Source organism: Mesitornis unicolor, unplaced genomic scaffold (assembly GCF_000695765.1).
Source record: "Mesitornis unicolor isolate BGI_N332 unplaced genomic scaffold, ASM69576v1 scaffold52405, whole genome shotgun sequence".
Lineage (NCBI taxonomy): Eukaryota > Metazoa > Chordata > Aves > Mesitornithiformes > Mesitornithidae > Mesitornis > Mesitornis unicolor.
In genome coordinates, this window is record NW_010184477.1 from 781 (window position 1) to 23,188 (window position 22,408).

Here is a 22,408-nt window from a genome sequence, read left to right on the forward strand (position 1 = left end):
GCAAACTGCTGACACCTATGTCTTATCTTTTGAAGGAAATAATCTGCACCCATCAATATGTGATGTAGCTCTTACAGCAGCCAAGACTTTAAATTTAGGATTTGGCCTCTTGTTTGGATACACATGTGGGCAGTGGGTGGTAATTTAAAGGCCAAGTTGCCAAGAGCCTGTTCTTTATTTTAATAACCCTGACAACTTCCAATGCCAGCGCATACACACTGGTCTGATATTCAGAGATTTAAGAACCTCTCAAATTTTTCTCCCTGTTCCTGAGTGGTAAAGAAGTCACTGCCTCCTTCCATGCAGTCTGTTTAAAGTTACTGTGTGGTATTCTCCGGTAAGGCCATTTGCACAAGAAAAATAATGTTCAAATTGGAAAATAAATGCAGCTTGTTTTGGAATACATATGAAAGCTTTGCGCTTTCAGTCCTAAGAGGATTTAATAATTAATCCTATTGTCCATCACTGAGAAGACAACAAAGTACTGAGAGGGTATCATTTGGCATTGTCTGCATTTGGCCGCTGAACTGGCTGATTACATTCAAAACATGGCTTGTGTTCTTCTGACTGATTTCTTCAAAGGATGAATGATCAAGTACAAACAATTGCTGCTTGGGCCATGACCACTATGAAAACGTGCCTAAGTACACAGTAAGAGATGAGAAGGAAGTTTGCTTGCTTCAAAGCAATTCCAGCTACCGGGTCAGCTCCTGTGAAAGGTTTTTACCTCTTATTTGGCCAGTTCCTTTAGGAATTCAAAAACATTCGGAAAAACAGAAGGTGTTTTAACAGTCGGTGTTTGATTTTGCTCTAAGCTCGATTTGGATGAAGTGACAACTGTAGGTGAGTTCTCAAATTTAAACTCATTTGCAGTAAATGCACTGTTATCTTAAGAACAGTTGTTGATTTGACCTTTTTCAACTATTTTTATTAAAACACCAGCTGAGAAAAATTGAAGTAGATGACCTGGAGCTTAATTTGGGATTTTCATCCCAAATAGTTCTCTGGAATGTGAGGGGTTCTTTCAGGTGTAGCTGTTGGCAATGGAAAGCCTTGGCCGCTTGTCACCTTCAGGGATTTTCATTGTAAAGGTTATTGTGGCCGGACAGTCTGTGCTTGCAAGGTCGCAAGTGTTTGATGTGATCTGCTGTTGCTGAGGGACTGTAGGTGAAGGTGGGCATTAGGAAAGTGTTTGAGAAACTGTACCTAGGTAGTCTGCAAACACCCTTTCCTGCAGAGCTTTTAAAAGTTTGCAGTGCTCTTGTTTATTTTTATGCTTGCAGCTCCAAAATGGAGACAGAATGAAGACATGACAAGATCAAATTCTTGGGGGTTACTTTGGTTTTTTGCGCTTTTTCTTTCTCCTGTCACCCAGTGACACAGCTTTTTTTACTTGAGCTAACTGGGTTTGCGTTTCTGAAGCTGTTGTGATAAAGGACTACAAGAGGAAAAAGGGTTTCCAGATGCTCCTCTCTAAGAATTTCTTGGGAAGTATGATATAACCATCTGAATTTCTAACTTCATTATATTTGTATTATTATTTCATTGTGGGCCCAGCGGTCTTTACCACTTTAAACAACAAATTAAAGGAATGGGTGTGACAGCTTTTCCAGGTGTCCTTACATAAACCCTTCAAACTGACCTGCAGTGGCAAGAATAAGATTGTGTAATTGCTTTCGCTTCTCAGGTTCTGGACAATGTACAGTTGGTAAAGTTACCTTTGCAGAATATTTAACATTCAGAACACTTTTTAGATGTTTGTGAAATTAATATGATAGTTTATTTCATAGTTTATCACCTTTCAATTTTATTAATGTGCTGTGCTTTATTTTTCTAAACACTTCTCTGTAATTGAGTAATTAGAAAACAAAAAAAGTGGTGGGGAGGGAAGATTGGGAGAAACTGTGGGAGTATGTGTTGAGGTCTCAAAAGTTACCTGAAGTTCTGTTTTCTGTAGTAGTGCAGGGAAAGCAAAACCTGAGTGGTTCCTTCAGAAAGATTCGGAAGGGGACACACCTTCACTTATCAGCTGGCCCTCCAGGTATCATAAAATGTAGCTGTGTGGCTAACAGTCGGACTGCAAACCTACCCTTTCTTTCCCTTTACTCTGTCTTCATTTAACACTTTCCTTTAACACAGCAGCAAGTTAGAAAGTGGTGTTCCTTGTGGATAAACAACTGCTGAAACTTTTCTGAAGCATCTGCTTTTACTATAACTTAAAACCAGTTGGTATTTTGATGAAGAAGTGTAAATGCCCCCAGCTACTTCTGCAGCCACTGTCATTCTGGCTTTAACTAATTTGTATAACTTCTTATTTTATACAATTTTGTACTCTGCAAACCAGCAGATTTGCTACTCACCTATCCATCTTAGCATTCCCTTCAATTAATTCCTTGAATTACAAAGGAGATGGTTCAAGAGAAGTAAAAAAATATATTGAAAAGTTAAGCAAGATCTTGATCAGAACTACAAGCAGCTGCTTTCTCCCAGTTTGGTAACACATGCAGTTAGCCCATCATAAGAAGCATTGCAGGAAAACTCTTTTCCATGTTCATGATTAAAGTAATTCTTATAACCCTGTACTAACATCAGTGTGAATGTTCTGGAGAATGCTTGGTACATGTAGTTTAAATGATCACTTTTTCAGACCGAACACACTTTCTGTGCTTATGTAAGTTTGAGAAGTTCCCCTGACAAGTGCTCCAATCATCAGAGATAAGAAACACGAAAATATTAGAAAGGCTGGTGTTTCAGATAACTTTGGATATCCTGAATTATTCTCTTGAGTATTCATTTGCATTTTTTTCTAAATCTTGCTTTTTCTTTTTTTTTAATAAAGTGAACTCCAAAAAGTCTGTTGGTAGCAAGCCTGGAATTGCACATACTTTTAGCTGGATTACATATTTTCAAATAAAGAGCTAGTTTCCTATTGTACTAGAGTTTCTCTCCTTCCTCTGAACTAAAATCATTTTTTATGCCCATTTGGGAGGGGAGGAAGTACAAGGATTTCATTTTTGATACCATGTATGTGATATTTACAAACACTCGCCCTGTAAGCTGTGGTGTGGCAGTAAAACTGCTGGAGAGCTTCCCTGCGGTTGTAGTCACAGAGCAAAGGCTGCTCTGACTGCACATGTTCGCCTCCGGGAGCGCAGTTGCACTCGGTGTCTAAAGGTAGAATCCAAACCTCTGGTTTTTATGGATGTTACACAAGTCTAGTGGTGTTTCTAGAAAATACACTGAGGTAAGGTAACATTTTGCATGTTAGATTGTAATGAAATGTTTTAAAACAGAATGCCTGTTTTTCTTGTGGTTTTGGGGTTTTTTGTTTGTTTGTTTGTTTTAAATCCTTTTCACCCCTGCAAGCCCTCTGAATAGCAGCAGCTATGTCATAGTTGTACTTTGGACTCTAAGGCTTGCGCTTTCAATATTTTTTTCACACTTACTGAAACAGGTTACACTACATGTAACGTTTTAGATGTTTTATATGATAACACAAAAGCACAAGTTAAAAAGTCTCTGGCAAAACATCTGAAAGCTAGATTGAGATGGCAGCGTGTTTTTTCATCCCTTTCCCGACTGCAACAGCATCTTGATATGATGTAAGCTGCCCAGAGTTTAGACATCTTCAAAAATCTGACTGCATACATGATTGCCAATAGAATTTGCAATTTCAGACTGAAACCAACACTTTGATAATATAAAAAGCAGTTTTGATCATCTTGTTTGCTTGAGCCTATGGTTGTGTGCTGTTTAACAAACGCAGTTGTGACCTCATGGGAACATGCTGTACATATTCAGGGCTTGCTCAGTTACCTTCTCAGGAGTCATGCATGTCCCAGGGCCTGTGAATCACTTGAATGTGTTTGAGCAATGTTACTGCTAATGTCTGAGGAGGAGGAAGGGCTTGCATCATAAGATTGCATTTTATTTTAATACGATATTGCTGTCTATACCCACAGTAGGTGTCTGTGTTCCTTCCCAGATTGAGTATTGCTGTTCACAGCTTTAATCCTTTTTCTTTCTTAAAGAGTAAAAGTTAGAGAGAAACTGGTGAAAGAGGAAAGTGCTCGTGGAAGCCCTGAACTTGTCACAGACACAGTATCTCAGAAAAAGTCCCATCCAGTGCCAGCTCACTACATGCCTCTTCAGACAGAAACGTCTGCCTTTGATAGGGTTATAAATCAGCCCATCAGTTCAGGCCGCAAACCAATTCATGGCTATATTCAGCCTGCTGGCACTGCTCTCACAGCTCAGCTGATGGCAACAGAGGAACCAGCAAACATCTCTGTTGGCAGTGTCCTCCTACCCGACGGTGTTAGCCTCCTGACAAAACCATCATCAGCCACTGCATCAGAGAGTGAAAAGAAAGAGGCTCTTGGTTGTGGAGCAAAACCTGATGAAGAAGATTCCTTGGAGGGTGAACAGGCTTTGAAAGGCAGAAGACCAATTTTGCCATCTGAGATTCGCAAGCAAGGGAAGAACCACGAAGGCCTCTTTGGAGGAGGAGAATTGGATACCTCTGTGGGGAGCTCCTCTTTCACAGGCAAGCTGAGCATTAACTCAGAAGTTCAGAGGGAGCTGGAGTGCAGTAAGAGGCAGGTTCCTGAGCAGCAGTTGAAGACCCCTGAGAACATAGAGAGGAGTGAAGCCGTTATGTACATACAGAGTGGGTCTGTATCGCAGCCTGCCAAGGCGAAAGCTCCTGTTTGGAAAGTGTCGACAACAAAGCATAAAGTCCTGACTCGCTCAATGTCTGACTATACGGTGGCTCCTAAGCTAGAAGCTTTTAAAAGTAAGGAGAGCGTGGAAGCAAATGCACCAAATGGTGAGATTGGCATGGTTGACACAAAAGTCTCTGTTGCCCAGCTCCGTAATGTCTTTCTGGAGACTGCTAGTGCCAACAAGAAAACGGAACTGTAGGTGACATTTCAGATGTTTTTTCGTGTGAAACTTGCACGTCCTTGGCAAAATTACACACACTCAACAGCAGTTGTATTCAGCACTTACAGCACACAGCTTAGCTCTCACCAGTGTGTACTGGAGGCTGAGATGGTTTGAATCCCGCTTCTGTGCTTCTGCTCGCTGGTGCAAGTTGTGATGTGGGGTAGCTGGAATGTGTATGTCCGCGCATGTTACTAGAGGAGCATGCAGAGTGATCTCTAGTCAAGTGTTGAGATGCTTACATCTATGCTTTACTTCTCTCTTCCATTTTCTTTCCTATGCGCTTTCTATCATGTGGTTTTAAAGTGAATCGCGGTTTGAGATGTCAACGTCAGGCGGCACTTTGTCTGCCAATGGTGACCGTGAACGAGGGCCACGAAGGCCGAGACGCTATTTTACTCCTGGTGAAAATAGAAAGACTTCTGAGAGATTTAAAACTCAACCTATAACGTCAGCAGAACGAAAGGAGACAGATAGGTAGGCATGTATGCAGCTCTGTGTAGCATTCCGGTGCAGGTAGACGTGAACAAGCTTGTCAAGAGACTTTGTTTATTTATTAGTATAAACAATTTGCAAGGTGGTTATTGCTCCTTAAAAACAATCAAGCATTTGTTGTAGCTTCTTACAAAACAAACCGACAAACCAATTTGTTGCAAATCCCCCCCACATAAAATAGCAAAGTGAATCATCATAAAGTATTATAGTTGTCTGGTTCTGTGTAATGATAAATGTTTTTGTTTGTTTTAATATAATAATTATTTTAATTTACTCTGCTGTATTATTTACTTTTTTTTGTAAACAACCAAAGCTATGTATTTTATGTTAAAAGAGCTGGCAGCAAATCTTAGACTTTTATCTTCTGCAAGATGAACTGGAAATCAATTTCCTTTACTGTATTTAAGTTTGGCTGCAGTTGCTTGCTCTTCTCCTTTATTAAAGGATGTTGAAACATGAGAAATAAAGTTTCCCACTTTTAAGACTTTCAAGGTCCTGCTACTTCAGATGGAGTTTGAATTTAATTTTTGATTTCTCATTTCCAACTAACTTCTTTCTGTTTGATAATTTTTCACTAGGTCCATTTTGAGCATGGAAATACCAACTGCTGAAGGTATGGTGCTTTACTGTTTTCTGAGGAAGAAATAGGAGCAAATGTGTTATGTTTTGTTTTAACTGAAGAACTACTTGATAATTCAAATTCAAACAAAGTCCACCTGAAAATAACCACCATTACCTATAATATGTTGGAGGTAGCACTTTTCCTTGGGCCATGTCTGCTACAGAATTGATCTAAATTCACTTAAGTCCCAGAGTCTGTCTATGGATACCTAACTTTGTATGGGAGGCAAGGTGGAGAATGGCTTTACACTTTTCAACATGGTTGTGGCTTTTTTCCGATTTAGACAATAAATAAGGTAGGTGGTGGGAAAAAATACACATTTTAATTAGTGATCTAGGACTAATAACTAAAAAAGCTTTTACTGTTGTAAAACTGATATTGAGAATGTGTTTTTTAGTTTAGGAGGTTGCAAGGTGCTGGTTATTAAATTATGAAACTCAGTCTGCCATCTTGCTTCTCTTTCCCTCTTGTCACTCTCAGCAAGTCTGGCACAAATTAAGTAGGTAATCTCATGAGTGGCTAAATTTAGATTTAATGCCTTATGCTATTTGAAAGCTGATATTCTCTGCAGCTTTGGGATGCTGGCTCTGGGATCTGGAGGATGCTGATTTCAGCTTCTAAGGATACCAGTTGAGCCTCTAAGAAACGGGGACACAAGGTGGTAATCGGAGTGATCAGCTTCCAGGAGAGACCATCCTGTATGGTCAAATAGTGAAAAATAGGTGTTCTATACAGCAGAATGAATGTTGACCCTTAACATAGTCTGTCAGTCTAATTTTTTTTTAGTCCATGTATTATCATAGACTGATTATTCATAAAGGGTTGTTTGGATAACTTGAAAGCACATGAACTGTCCTAAAGACAAGTCTTTTGTTCTCAAATCCTGTTAACAGTTTTCCTCTGATGCAATATATGTAAGTATGAGTAAAGTCTACACAGTTTGGTTCGTGATAAGTTGCTTGCTAAAAGAGAGTGACAGCCAGCTTATTTGCTGGTGGTGCTTCTTGTGTTAGTAAAACATAATTTTTGAGGAGTTCAGAAATCATCTCATCAAAAAAACCCCAAACTTGCACTCCATGTGAGCTTGGTTCATTACTTTCAGCCTTCTTTTGCTTTTTCCTTTGTGTAGATGAAGAAAAAATGGATGACCGAGCCAAACTAAGTGTAGCTGCAAAGAGGCTGCTTTTTAGAGTAAGTATTACATTTTCTTAATAGAAGGCTCAGTTAAACATTTTATATAGAAGATGCTGGAGAACCTAAAGTGCATCAGAATGAAGTATAATGCAGTTAACCAAGTCCAAGCTACATAAACTTTGTTCACTTCATCTCATGTACCTGCCCAGTAAAACTATTGCTCTAAAGCCTTTTTTAAGAATGTCATTTATAGACGTGTAGTTAAACTCTGTGATGCCTACTCTGCAGTCACACCCTGCTTCTAATTCAGAGATGAGCATTTGGGAAATTGACTACTTTGCATGCAAGAAAACTAAAAAGCAAGTACTGTTTTAGAACTTTTCTTCCATGGTTTTAATGATGGCAAATGTCCTCGTAGGAAATGGAAAAATCATTTGAAATGAAAAATATTCCTAAGCCACCTACAAGAAGTTCAGCAGTAGAGAGAAGACTGCGGCGTTTGCAGGATAGATCACACACACAACCAATTACCAGTGAGGAAGTGGTCATTGCAGCTACGTAAGTCTTGTACATAAGTTGTCTCTAACTTTGGTTCCTGCTTTTAAATTTGGAAATAAGTTCCATAAATGTGGTGTTTACAATTTTGTAGCAGCAAAAACATTTATTGTTGAGGCCAATTTCCTTGAGAACCACAGGGGAAACTATACTGAAATACCTTTTTAGAAGTAGAGGGATTAGTGAAGTGTAATTTGTATGAATTGTAATTTGGCAGAAAACTTATGAACCTGTAGATTAGGTAAACAGGATTAATCATAGTTTGGTTTGTAACTTAAATGAAAAAACTACTTTGCAACGAGGGAAATCTGCACGATTTCTTTTAGAATGTATTTCTATTGTGGAAAATCTTTTACACTCTGAAATCTCAAATGTACTTTTTTGGAAATGCATTCCTTGCACTCTGGTCATACATCTTGAAATTTCCCTGGGGGAAAAAAAAAAAGAAAGAGATTTTTGGGAAAAATTAAACAAAGGTGGATGGTTGTTCACCTAATGATCTACTAAAATATGGCTTATGTTATGGATAATGAGTTAATTCAAGAGACAACCTGTTTGCTCCTCTGGGTTTTTAGTTCTTTTGAAGTATTTGAAGTTATTTTGCAACAGTTTCAGCTGATAACTCAGTTAATTACAAATCATTGCTGTTTGTTTTTTTCTGTTTTGTTTGGTTTTGGTCTTTTCTGTAGTTAACACAATGTATTGCTTTTCTTAATGCTTTTTTCTTCTCTCTCCCTGTGAATTTTCCTTCCTTGGCAATTCTTTAAAGTGAATCTACCCCTGCTTCACGTTCTGTGAATACCCACACAGTAGTGACAAGAGTACCTAGTCCCACTGTAGTTAAGAGCACTGTACAACCTATCAGGTACTGTGGGGGATAAGCATGCATGGTACATGGAGCACAAGATTCCTCAATAGCAGATGCGTCTTTAAAGTCTTGAATGCCTTTTCAATGTGTCAAGTCAATACTTGTTTCAAGAATATTTAAAACACTTGTCAAATTCATTTATGTTTGCATGATAAAACAGTGCAGCTTTTTTCTTTGTCAAGCATCTGTTTTCAGGACCTTTCTAACCACACTTACCTGTTCTAGAAACATATTCTTCTTTGTGAAAGAAATGAATTTGCATGTGAGCAAACCTAGCAGAGAATCCTCTTTGCTCTTGGTAATTTCTTATATGCAATAATATCATCTCAAGAAGAAAACACTGAAGCTGGGTGCTTAACTTCACAAGCAGTACATATCCCCTTTGTCTGCCTCTACATATATTTTTAGCCTGCAAAATGAAAGGAAATATAAGAAATTGCACCACCTGTGGGTAAAGTTGCAGAATACTGTTTGCCTGTTGGTAATAAAGAATACTAATTCTATAAGTGTGCCTGAATCTAGCTAGAAGTGAATAAAATATATTATTGTAGAGACAAATGCAGTTACAGCTTTTATGAATTAATGTGTCTGCCTTCAGCATTGGTCAAACAATCTTCAAAATTACTGGAGTATTTTTCAAAACTAGTGTTTGTTGTTGAGTTACCCCAGATAAAACAAAATACAGTCTGAATTCCATTCCACTTCAAATTATGAGGCATTACAGTTTATGCTAACCTAAAAGGAGCACCCACTTGAGGTTTAAATCCATCTTTTAAATGTTTTTATTGTTTATGCTCCACAAATGATTTCTAATAAAATCGGATTTTACATAAATTGCGCTGTAGGTTCTACAGCAGGCATCGTAACTGTCTCTCCATAGCCCTGTTCTGTATGAAGAGATTCTTCTGAAAAGTCTTTCTTCAATCTTGAGTTCCCCTTTCAAAAAATTGTTGTGTCCTGATCAAATTAATTTGTGAACGAAAATTTAACTTTTTTTTAAATCTCCAGCTGTTGAATTATAATTCATCATGCCAATGTTGAACCACTGCATAACCACTTAGGCTGCTGTATTACATTGGCTATTGTGCTTCACATGCAATTTTTCTGCTTCTATCAGGTTGAGATTTTAAAACTTCATAATGGCTTCTTGGAAACTAATTTCTAGTTCTGTTTCTTCAGCTTGCAGGCATCAGCCCACCAAAAAATTTTAGCTAAAGAGGAGATAAGAGCAGCCAAGGAGGCGATGGGGCAAGATCAGTCTGATGAACCAGATTCTTCCACCTTAAGTATGGCAGAAAAGATGGCTTTGTTTAACAAACTGTCTCAACCAGTATCCAGGGCCATCTCCACAAGGAATCGAGGAGATATTCGGCACAGGAGGATGAACGCTCGTTATCAGACTCAGCCAGTCACTCTTGGAGAAGTCGAGCAGGTAAATGCAATCTTAGCTCTTTTTTCATTTTTTGCTTTTTATTGGAGAAAACAGTTTCAGTGTAAGATGCTGTAACAGCTGGCCTCTTCTTTGCTCTGAGCTACACACTGGGGTCACAACATATTCACAAGAAAAAGCTTGTCAGGAAGCAGTCTTGACATTGAGGAACAACATCCTCTAAAACGTTCGGCTTCATTGATGTATATTTCTTCTTTCAATAATTCAAGAATATATTATCTTCATAGTTAGTACATGCTGTACATTTCACAGTGTCTGCCCTTTCCAGTAGAATATAACATGTCTTCTAAAAGTGAATTCCTGACCAAAGGAGTAAAAACTGTGACACACATCATTATGCTTTAGGTGTATTTTCAGGGAATTTTGGAGCTTTGTCATGTGCAACTTTCAGACTCTTTCCTGAAAGCACTATGTGTTTCCATTATTAGTCAGGACATATTCTGTCATTTTCCTCTGAGAGGGGCCATTGATTTTTATTTTTTTTTCCCCCTAAAAGCAGAATACTTTTGAAATTCAGGAAGTCATGGTCTAAACGAAATTATTTAATATGTGCACTGGAATTGCACTTCCTGTTCTGGAATCTTTCATATAATTGGAACTGCAAAGGAATGCCTTTTTAGTGAAGTTTGAGCATAAGATGGCCCAGCAGCCATCCTTCAGAGCTGATGTTCACAGTAGCAGAAACATCAGCCCTCTTGTATTAGAGCTTTAAAAGAAATCGCTTTAACAGTGAAGCACAACTCCTGTGCATGTCATATTTCTAGGGATTTGGATCTATCTGAGTGTTAGAAAGTTTCTACCCTTCTCTTTCTATGTGCTTCATTCATGTTTATACATTTTTCATATTATAATAATAGAATAGTGAGAAGGCATGATTTCTCTAACCATATTAGTGCTGTACAGGTATACAATTGTACTTTGTGCCTACTTTAGTTAGGCATGAAGTAGTAGGAAATATTTAGCAAATTTAATTTAGGAAGATTTCCAGGCCTTGCATAGCCCTTTTTCCATTCATTTTACATGTGCCAACCACTGTCACAGCCTGGCATCTCTAATGATTGTGTCACCAATTAGTTTGGGGACCAGGAAGATAGTCAAGAGACATGGACTAAAGAGACTACATGAGAAAGAAGGGACACTAACATTAGTATGTCAGACTTTTACAGAACAAGCAAGGAAATGCAAAGGAAGCATGTTCTGTCATCTCTTTCTGCACCTAGCAAAGGAAAAGAGAGTTGACTCTGAACCAAGTTCAATCAGAGTGTATTTTCAAAAAGACTTTCTATGCTGAACTGTTCATTTGGAGTGTTGGGATGTTTTGAGATGAAGTTAGAGTTTTTCTATGAAGAAACAAAAGAAAGGTATCAAAATAGATACCTAGAGGTTATGTTACCAAAATATATCATTGCAAATGTAAATATATTGTAATTAAAGCTGAAATCCCTTTGCTGATCTCCTCTAAATTTCTAATCCTGATAGATGCAATGGAAAAAGAATAAACTGGTAATTATTTTCTTAATCTTTCTTTGGAATATTTGAGCTAGCATAGTAGTCTTTGCTCTGCTTTCCGTTTTGTTTAATGGGCGACTGTGTAGTCCATGCTTTATGGAATTTGCATGTGCATTTTAAGTTTTCAGTTGATTTCCTCCTACCAGTGTGATTTTGTCTATTCCTTTTGCATGTTGTTCACTAGCCCTGCAGTTTACCAAAACAACAAAAGCCAAACAAAAAAACCCTCTCCTGATGTGTATGAAGGCATGTTTGTCAGTCTCCTTTATAGCTTTTGTCTCCTTTGGAGAAGGCAAAGCCAAGCTCTGCATTTCAGAAAAAAATTGCATCTTAACTATCTCTAGAAAAACGATGAAATTATTATGTTAGAAGTGTAGCAAAGAGAATTGTTTCACTGTGGGGGCCGGCAAAACAAATTTGGAGGTTTTTTTAATATGCTGCTTAGATTCAAATACTTTGCTCAGAGATGTAGATGACAGGCAATGTTTATGTTTGAAAAAGCCTTAGACTGACAGTCCCGTGCGAGGGTGATTTATGTGGCAGAAGTGTCAGGAATGTCTGCCCTGTGTAGGACAGCACGGAGCAGCCTGTCTCTGGCGCGGAGTTAGCACCAGAGCTGGAAGCTGTATAACCGTATAGGAGCAGAGCTGTGCCAAAGCTAATTAGCCCTGCTGAGATGCAGAGTTGATTAGCCTAGGCACATGGCATGTCATCCAGCGTCTGGAACCTGAACTAATGTCTTTCCCCAGTGCTGCACAGTACCGTGCCAGTATGAGCCTTTTCATGGAGCCCTGACACGATGTCATGTTGCATGCTACACGTACACCCTTTACTGCTGAAGATGTTGCCGTTCACATGCAGTTGTTTCTTCCCTGGGTGGAATCATCCATCTGCAGCAAAATTATGGGGGCATTGTTGCTCTCCTGTATCTGTTTCTAGTCTATATTTATAGAGCACTATGTTCATACAGAAGCACTCTTCTGAAGAACTGGTGTGATTAAACTTGTTTTTGGGAATTGATGATTTCAGAGCTTTTAAGTCCACCTCCTCCCTTTTTTTATTTTTCTTTTCTTCATAGGTACAAAATGAAAGTGGAAAAATCACTCCCCTGTCAACGGCAGTTGCAACAACAATTTCAACGACGGCATCTGCCCTTTCTCCACTGTACACTGGAGACCTGTACACGAAGCCAGCTGGTGACGGAAGCGTCAGCGCTGCCACTAGAGCTGAGCTGAGATTCCAGTCCTCAGCAGAAAACCCAGACTCTTCAGAAAAACGCACACAGAAGTCAGAACAGTGGCAGCCCTCAATGGAAGCACTAGAAAGCAAAAGAGCATCAAAGAAGCTTGAAGAAGAGAGAAAGAGGTTTCTAGCACACGAAGCTAATGAAATTACAAAGTATAGCTCCTTTGAGGAGGAAACCACACATCCTGTTCCTGAAAAAACAGGAGACTACCATAAAGAGACAGCGTACAGCTTCCTCAGGAAGGGCAGCATGGAACTATTTAGTTCACAGGCGCTTTTTCAGCCTCTTGAACAGAAGGAAATGGATACTGGCATGCAAGGTAAATGGGAAGTCAAAGAAGGCCAGTCCTTTGAAGACAAGATGGATTTGGAAAGTGTTTTGAAAAGCAAGACTTTGCAAAGAGGTGCAGTATATACTTGTTATTGATGTAGTCTCATTCAGCAAGCAGTGGTGCTTCTCTAGTTTTAAGCATCTTCATTTCAAGCATTATCAAGGCTGTTTTAACACTGCTTAGAAGTAGAAAAATACCTGTGAAATCTTAACTTTTACAAATACAGTTTTCTCTTTGTTAGTCTTTCAATTCTTCAGCCTCTAAAGATGGCTTGATTTTATTCATATTTTCTTACTGTGAAAGAAGTGGTATTGTATGCTGAAGCTAAGATTTATCCTTTCCTCTTTTGCCCTTGCCCCTGCCCTCCAAAATGCTGAACAAGCTAAACTCTCTGCTCTGGGTCAAGTGTCTGCTTTTAATTGTTGCCTTCTCATGCATATAGTTATACATTAACTACATATGTACATATGTAGCTAGTAGTGGGTAATTTTCAGATAACTAATTTTGGAAAACTACTATTATTTTCTCTTCAGTGTGGTGACAAAATATAAACCAAGTAATTCTCAGAGCAATGATGTTTCTATATGTATCGCATAATTCAGACTTAATAAGTAAACTCATCCATCCTTAAATAAATTGCCTTTGTCATTGTATAAAGCCTTCTATTCTGTTGAATTTAGAAGAATGTTGCATTAGTTTTCTGTTTTATTATGTTATGGGTATAGGAACACAGTACCCTGTACTATTAGAAGCATTGTTGTCTTTATCCTGTGAAGTAAGCTTGTTTTGAATGTAATGTTCTTCAAAGGGGTGTAGGGAGGAATGTATAGTTCTGCCTATATTCCTTGAAAGCAGTGTCCATTCTATTCAGTTAGCTTTTAGTGACTGCAGAGGAGATAGAGACTGAGATAAAACAGGAGCAGTTGTGTATCAGAGGTGTTGTGCTTGTAAAATTTCAAAAAAACCGAAGTGAAGATCTCTTACATTTCCTTAAGTATAACTGTAATAGTGCATTTATATTTCATCAAGGCCGTTTTTCCAGTGATTTAATTGCTGCCCCCCAACACCCTCCTAGAAAATAATACCTTTATTAAGCTATTAAATGCCCTCCTGGTATGCTCTTATGCATTAAGCTGCTTTACCAATAGGTTAGTTTCTTATTTAAATTTGTCTGCTTCTCTTCCCCTCCTCTTTGTTCCCCTTTCATTTTCATCAGTCCATTTGTTTTCTTGTTGGTGGAATGATAGGAGCAGCAATTTGTGCCTCATCCATATGAAGTTCAGAATTGTGTATTGAACATGACATTCTGTGGCTTTATGTGAACTCCAGTCAAATGGCCAGTCTTTGCAGCAGATACTACTACATGACTAATCTTTGTACTCCAGCTCAGCCAGAAATTTTTTCTCTGTTAGGATAGCATGTGATCTGAATGCTAAAAATCAGATTTGCTGCTTCGTTGTAAGTAATGTAAAATACATTTGAGAACAGTACTAAGTCTAATTGAACACTTCTCTTTTGAATGGGCAGACCACGCTGAGCCTGCTTCTGAACTCACCAGCACATCAGCAATGAGGACAGTTTCACAAACTGCAGCTGCCGCATCCTGTAGACTGCAGGAGCTCTCGGAACAGTTGCAGGGCAAATTCTATAAGAATTCCTGTGAGATGTTTTCCATTGGAGAGAACAAAGCACAGACAACTGAGGATGTCCTTGATAACTCCAGCAAAACGATGTCAATTAAGGAAAGGTACTTAAATTTCATTTTTTAAAAAACTCTCTATAAATACAGTTATTAGACTGATGATATAAAAGTAGCTTTAAACCTGTTTCTGAAAAAGCTAAGCAGTGATTATTAGGCTTTATTAGATACTAAATACTAACAGCAGAACCATGCAGCTAATCTGTGTGACATAAAGCCATAAAGCAGATGGTGGTGGATGAGAATTACTGTTCAGGAGAACATGCTAATCTGGTTTTGAGTGAGCCACCTGAATAATCAATAAGTAGTTCAGAAAATGAAAGTTGTAAAAGTACATGTTCTAGTTAGGTTTATACTGATATACCAAATATACTTCCCCAGGTTCTGTTCGCAATTACAACAGGTATAATGGGATTTTTTTTTTTAATAGCCATTTTTTAATTGGTCTATATGAGTCTCTTTTAAATAAGCCAAGTACAGGGAGTCAGAGATAGACTAAGTGGTGTTTCCCTCTCTACTTCAGAAATACATGGTTGCTGTTTTGACTTCTGAGAACTTACTGTAGGGATTTTAAAAGGGTAATAAGTTGGACAGGTTTGTGGGACTATTAGAAATACTTTTTCCAACCCAAGAGCATTCTGATCTGAATCAAAATGTTAAGTGTTCTGTGCTTGTGTGGACAGTAGAAGTTCATGGCTGGAGCTCCAATAGCTGCTGTAGTACTTGTAAAAGTCATCTCATTTAGTTAAAACTTTGAGAGTATAAACTCAGCTGCAAACTGAAAAAGGATCTGATAGTAGTCCAGTGAGTAAAGTTATGATTATTTGCTTCAGATTAACAAATAGGTCTATTTTACTTCAGTTTTTCTGCAATGAAAGCAGAACCAATAAATAAAAATAGCTGCTTGATTAAACTTTCACTGTGTAGAAGTATTACCTCAGTTGATGAGATATTAGGAATTCCTAATCCTCCTCCCCTTTTTTTTAAAAAAACATGACTCCAAATGCTGCTTAAATTAATGTATTTCTCAGCAGTATGTAAATCATCCTTAATAACAGTGCATCCCCACTCTGTTATCCCCTTAACATAGAGGGACATGCAGGGGCAACTACAACAACTGTGTAGTCTTAGTACCCCTTCTGAAGGATGTACTTACCTGTTGTTTTGTTTAAAGCAACCGTCACTCCCCCATGCCCTGTCCCCCTTCTGTAAGTATATCAACTGTCTGGGCAGATAAAATTTAAGACCAGTAACTTGTGGTTTATAGGTGGTAAATCATCTGCCTTCCCTGATCCAAAAGACTGGGGGGGGAAAGATTGGAGAAAGGGCAGATCCAAGTATTAGCAGCTGTTTCAGTCCTGAATTTAATGCTTCAGTTGAGTTGATCTCTTGAGGAACTGATGTTAAAGACTGTCAGTCACATTCACAATCTGGATCACTTCCATTAGGCCTCCAAGGCTGTCTAGTCAGTCCCAAAGCTGACAGCAGTGAATACCTACTGTCTTGTCAGGAATTTGTATATTCTGATTCCACTAACGTCTGTAAATGGCAGAGCTGGTATCAAAACGTTTTAGCCTCCCAAACATTTTAGCCTCCCAGTAGTCTACTTTTTGGCTCAGAATTAAAAAAAACTACAACCAGTCATTTTCTTTTGCATGGCTATAGCTAATGCCAAGTATTCATAAACTTCAAAGAACATTTCTGCTAAACATTAACTATTACACTTTGGATTTCTTTTTTCCTTTTACATTCACTAACTTCATCTTCCCATCCAGTGCATTTTTCTGGCTGTGTCAGACATTCTTTCACCTTATGGAAGAACAGCTTTTCCACAGATGCAATGATACTTGGGCAGGATGCATGCGTGCTGGTCTCGATGAAAGTGATTTTCCACAAAGACTTGCTTCACTGATCTAATATTACCCTTGTGGAGTGAGTGCATGCCTGGCATTTTCAGAATTACCTATATTATATGGAATAATCAAAATCATGATTTTTCAAGGAAGAAAAGGCACCTATCCTCTCCTGCAGACATGCAGCTTGGAGGTGAGAGGGAACAAAGGCTCATATCTTTGAGTAGTTTTGGCTGTGTTTTGTTTTAGGCAGACAGGGCCAATAAATGAGTGGTGGAAACCTTTTGATAATTGTCTTGCACTCAGAAAGAGGAATGTCTTGGAGGACTTCGAATGGAGCATCAGTTGCGTGTAACTACCTGCCTTTGTGTGTTCTGTGGAGACCAAAGTTGCTAGAAGGCCACCCTATCAGCTCTGCTTTAGAAGTCAGCTGCACGCCACAGTCACCATTTAAAAAAAACTACAATAACCCAAATTTCTGGTGGACCTCTTACCATTATTCATTCTTTCTCGGTGAAGAGCCCAGCCTGAAATTAATTTTCAACCTTTTTTTTGATGTATGGACACGACAGCAAGACCTTCTCATGCAGACTAGTTCCCACTATAGTGAATTTATGCACTCTCTAACAGTCAGCTTCCTTTTTTGTAGTTACTTATCTCATATTGGCCTCCAGGATTTATGATTTAGCTGAAATGAACTGGTCAAGTGCAGCCAATGGAGTACGTGTGAAAGCCAAGCCTGTGTCCAGTTTAATCTTTCTCAAGGATAACACTAGCAGCTAAAATACTAAGATATTGCCACAGAAGAAAGATGTGTCATTTTTGACATTTTTTTGCCAGGACTTTTGGTAAGGTCCTTTATACAACTCTCCTTCTTTAGGTAAAACCATCGTTCAAATCTTGTTTCTGTTTCTCTTCAGTATTAATCCAGTGTTTTGTCTTCAGCTGTGACAGCTTTTGCTTTGACTACATCCTGCTACCTCTGGGATGATGATCATTCTGTCTTGATGGCAAATATTGTGTCTCAGGAACAAGTGGATCTTGATGGCAAATATTGTGTCTCAGGAACAAGTGGAAGAAGGACACAGAGCAAACTGCCAAAGATGGGCAGATACCTAAAAAAGCTCTTCTCTTTCAAGAAAAGAGTAAACCTCATTTTTTTCAATTGGAAAAGGAACTTTTGGAGGCAAAAGCAGTATGAATAGAACTGTGAAAGACATAATGAATGATTATTCATTATTTATCAAAAGTGGAAAAACTAGATGTATGCAGTGAAACTAGTAGGCAGCAGGCCTTAAACAAATCCAAGGGTCAGACCCCCTTATTTTTGCAGAGTTTCCAAAGAATTAACTGAGGTCTGAGTTAAGCTACTAAGCTGGTAAGCTTCCTTGTGTAAACCAATTCAGTAGTTCTTGCATCTTTATTCGTACAAAAGGGTGCCTTCCAATTGTTGCTGAGTTCGGACAGTCTGAATTTATTGCTGTTTCCATCATTCAAAACAAATGCACAGCCTTAGTTTTTACACAGCAGTGAAGTTTTCAGTGGCATACTGGGCTTACATGTTTCTTTATGTGGTCATTTCATTGCTCAAAACAGACGAATATGTGTTCTTACTCTAGGAACAAGTTGTTTCATTACAAATAGAAGTGAAGAGTGGAGGACTAGTATAAATCCATCTTTATGACAGAGGATAAAACAGTCTCCAGAGACATAGAATCATTCTTCTGAAGATTTTCCCTTCCTGATCAATGAAGCTGTTTGGGGCAAAGGTCTAGGGCAAATACCTGCAATAATGTCAAGTTTATTTTTTTTCTGCCTGCTATGCTGAGCAGCTATAGTAATTTTTAATAACAAACGTATCTTAGTCCAAAGCTGACAAAAATGCCTGCCAGCTTCAATTATCGCAGATCATCTCTAAGCAAAGCTGACCAGAGAGAACATGAGTACTGAAGATAATTCAACTGCATGGTGGCAATTCAGTCCCATCTTGGTCTCCTCCACAGTTTCACGCATGCATGGATGCACTCCAGAAGATTAGTTCTGGGCAGTGAAATCTTGTGTGTGTTCTGGAAACAATGACCGTGGCCTCAGCTCCTTATTGTGAGTCCTTCCCACCCCTACCCATCCCATGCTGTGAGGTATGAAGCAATCAGGCAATATGAAGCCTGCCAGTGCTGCCTGCCCGGGCAGGAAGAGAGGGAATAACTGCTTTCTTGAGTACTAACATTCTTACTGCCATTGTATTCTGTGGATTTACTGTTTTCTACATTGTCATTTTTTCCTCAAATTGCTGCCTTAGGACCAATTGGTCATCCTTGAATAAGTCAGTAGCACAGTTGTACCCCCTGGATTTTCACAGGAAGCAGCTGCCTGAAACTTGGCTTCTGTCTGGACCTATTTGGCTCTACCCCTTCCTTCTCCTCAGAGTTTCAGGACAAGACTTAACTTTGAGGGTAACAGTAATTGCATCTCTAAGAAGGCATCTCTGTATCTTGTGATCAAAAGAGGTTGTCAACATTGTAACTACTGAACCTGTTCAAATATTAAAAGGCTTAAGGGTTTTGTATAATCTGTACCCAAATGCCATAGATTAAAGAAAGTTATTCATTAAAACTTAATTAAACTAAAATAAAAATTATTTAATGGACCAAAGCAACTACTTGCACAAGTGCTGCAGTTACGTATTTTATGAAGTACTAAGAATGATTTTTGAAAGCTAGACAATTGATACAAATATTAATTTATGAAGAAGATAGACGGAAGATCATGCCTGTGTAGACCTCTTATTCCTAAGTGACTTCCCTTACCCCCAGAACTACCTACCTCAGGGTTTCTATGGATGAATAGGTTCTTATTCTAGCAAAATAAATCTACATGCTGACCCACCAGAGCCAGTCAGTGTCCCTTTGTGCCATGTTCAGAATTTTGCTCAAGATTAGGAAATAACACTTTTGAAAGATCCTACTTTCCTGAGAGTAATGGTAATCCACATTTTAAATGTAAGACTTCCTTTAAATGAGTTGAGTCTTGGCAGATAGATTTCACAGCTGTATTATAGTCAGCACCAAGTTACTGGTGCATTTGTGTCACAGCAGTGCCTGAGCTAAGCGAGGAGATACTGAGCGATCTCTGGAGGATTCTGATGGTAACCTCACTCATTGGAGTTGTAGTGAAAGCAGTAACTGCAGAGTTGTCTTTTGATGGGTCTGATGGGACCTGTTTGATGGGTTCCTGCTGTACAGACCTCTTCCTTCTTAGGTTGTAAAGAAAATATTTTTTTAAATCTTTTTTTTTGTGAAGTACAATAAAGACCAAAGGTAGAATCCATCTTACTGACTTTGGATATCTACAGCATAAGCATCTATAGCTGACCTATTCACTCTCTATGCCTTATTGACAGAAGGGAGGGGAAAAAAGCAGTGATTAATCTAACCTATTTATATGTTTACTTCAGGATGATCTGTGTTGTACTTTAGTGTCCCTTGACTGTACTGGCCACTTTCACTGACTGTACAAATTAACTGGGTGTCTGTATCAGATCTAGATGTCTGTGTTTTGACACATGTTCAACACGTTCAGTAAAGACTTGGTGTACATTTCTGAGCTTTGTATATGTGTATGAAATATAAATAACTATAGTTAATGTTAGAAAACTTAACTTCAAATTCTGTTGAATGCAGCATTATTGAAACAACAAGGGTAGCTTTTTAAACGGTGTTTAACAGTTTTTAAAGCTACTTGTTGGCATATTTCTTTTCTTCTAGGTTGGCATTGCTGAAGAAGAGTGGTGAAGAAGATTGGAAGAGCAGGCTCAGCAAAAAGCAGGAGTATGCGAAAGTGTCCGTCACTGATCGTAGTGCGCAAATGCAAGAAGTTGAGCAGCTGTTGAAGAAGGTAACTCTATCCTTGTTTGGAAAAAACTTCTTGCTTGAAATGCCTCAGCTTTTTGAAGATGCATCCAACTAGACAGGCATGCCTAATATTAGCTACTAGCTCCTGCTATTCATCTTGTTGTCAGCCTTGTTTAAAAACCAATTATCCCAACATGAAAGCTCTTTAAACGAGAATCTCTTCACTTTCTTGTAACATACAATATTGATTAACAGTGTCTTTACAGCAGCAGATTATGAACCAGTAAGTGGGCCTGTAAGGCTTCTGGAGTATTTATAACGATTTAAGCCTTTTTCCCCCCCAATGAAATTGGCTTCAGATTTTAAGTTCAGATGTTTTCTTTAGTGTGATTGATGTAAAACATTCAGATTGCTAAAGCTGTGTTGTCTCTGTACATATCCTTTTTTGCTGAGTAGTGATTTTTGTATCCTAGAAACACTGAGGAAATACAGGTACCAGAGCATTCATTAGCCATTTGGCCTTTGGTTATCTTGCACGATCTTTGGTGTTTGTGGATAGCCAAAACCATCTGGACAAGGATTTTACCTGTCTTGTCAGTGTTAGTGAACCGACTGGGAGATGGGTACAAAGGTGTAGAGGAAAGGGAAGTCCATATTGGTAGCACACTCTGGCTGCATCTGTAAAGCAGAATGATTGCTGATGAGGACCTGCTGTCCATGCCGTTTAGTCTGCTCCTGTGGCCTGACTGCCCATCAGCAGCCATGGTGTTACATGGGAATCCAGGAGTGCGCTTCAGGGCTTAGTTTCATCCAAAAGTCTGTGCATTCAGTGGTGTGAACCAAAGCACAGAAAGTGAGGGTGACTGGGAGATTTGCCTCAAAATGGACTACTGGTTCCAGCTACAGGACTAATGTAGATTTGCTTCCCTTCTGAGTTTAGTGTTTTGAAAATGACCACGTCAGGTAAAATAGGCTGTTTCAAAAGCCTTCAATTTTTGGACTATTTTCACAGAGGACAAGTGAAGATAGAATTTGTTCTATAATTTTACTAGTGGGGACAGCAATCTTTGGGTCCAGTTATTTAGTTGTGAAAATGCTGCTTCTATTAACTAGTATAGGAAAGCAAGAACAAAACATCTCCTGTTTCATCAGTGAATTACAAGTAAGGCACTGTTACACAGTCTGTTACTATTGAGGATAAATCTGTGCCTGAGCATGTGACTCATCAATGGTTGTGTGTTAACTGGACAGACGAACAAGAAAGCTGATTTTTTGCAGTTTGGTTTATGGCTTTTGTTTTGGTTTTGCTCTGTGGACATGCTCAAAAATCCAGTTGCTCATTTGAAAGATGTCCAAAAGCAAAAATGTTTTCAGCGAGGAAAGCAAAATTGCGGTCACATTTTTAACAGACCAGTCTCCAAAATGACAACTGTTGAGATCAGATAACAAATGTACCCCAGCTAAAGACAATGGGGTTGAAAAAGCTTTAAGCAGCTGCCAAGATTAAGGCAGAGACAAAACCTTTGTTCTCTGTTTTCCCTCCCCAGCACCCATATCCCCCCTGCTGTGTTACCATGTGCAACAACTTCACTCAGCATAGCGCAAGTTAGGCTTTTAAAGCAAGTAAGGGAGCATGAAGTACTTGAAGGGCACAAGCTTTGATGTGACAGTGCTAGCAGTGGGAGTATATGTGACACTGGGTCACTCACTCTGCTGGTTCGTGTTAGCTCTTGGCTATTTAGAGCCTAAATCAAAGGGTTTGCATCTCTGCCGATGGGTGAAATCTTGGATGTGTAAGAAAAGCTGTTATTCTTACTAGATACCTGGGTAACTACAGACCGGTCAGCCTCA

At 38.8% G+C, this 22,408-nt stretch overlaps 1 protein-coding gene across 1 annotated transcript; it reads left to right on the forward strand.

Annotated features, from left to right (window-relative positions):
• Nucleotides 1-1,957: 1,957 nt before the first annotated feature.
• LOC104540622 (supervillin-like) lies at nt 1,958-20,600 on the forward strand (the record flags this gene model as incomplete). The annotated part of the gene is made up of 12 exons (XM_010184467.1): nt 1,958-2,041; nt 4,032-4,919; nt 5,251-5,421; nt 6,018-6,052; nt 7,191-7,252; nt 7,614-7,753; nt 8,520-8,615; nt 9,798-10,050; nt 11,548-11,571; nt 12,656-13,142; nt 14,682-14,901; nt 20,471-20,600. Coding segments are annotated over 12 exons (2,590 nt in total), but the record flags the coding sequence as incomplete, so codon positions are not given.
• Between the last annotated feature and the right edge of the window lie 1,808 nt (nt 20,601-22,408).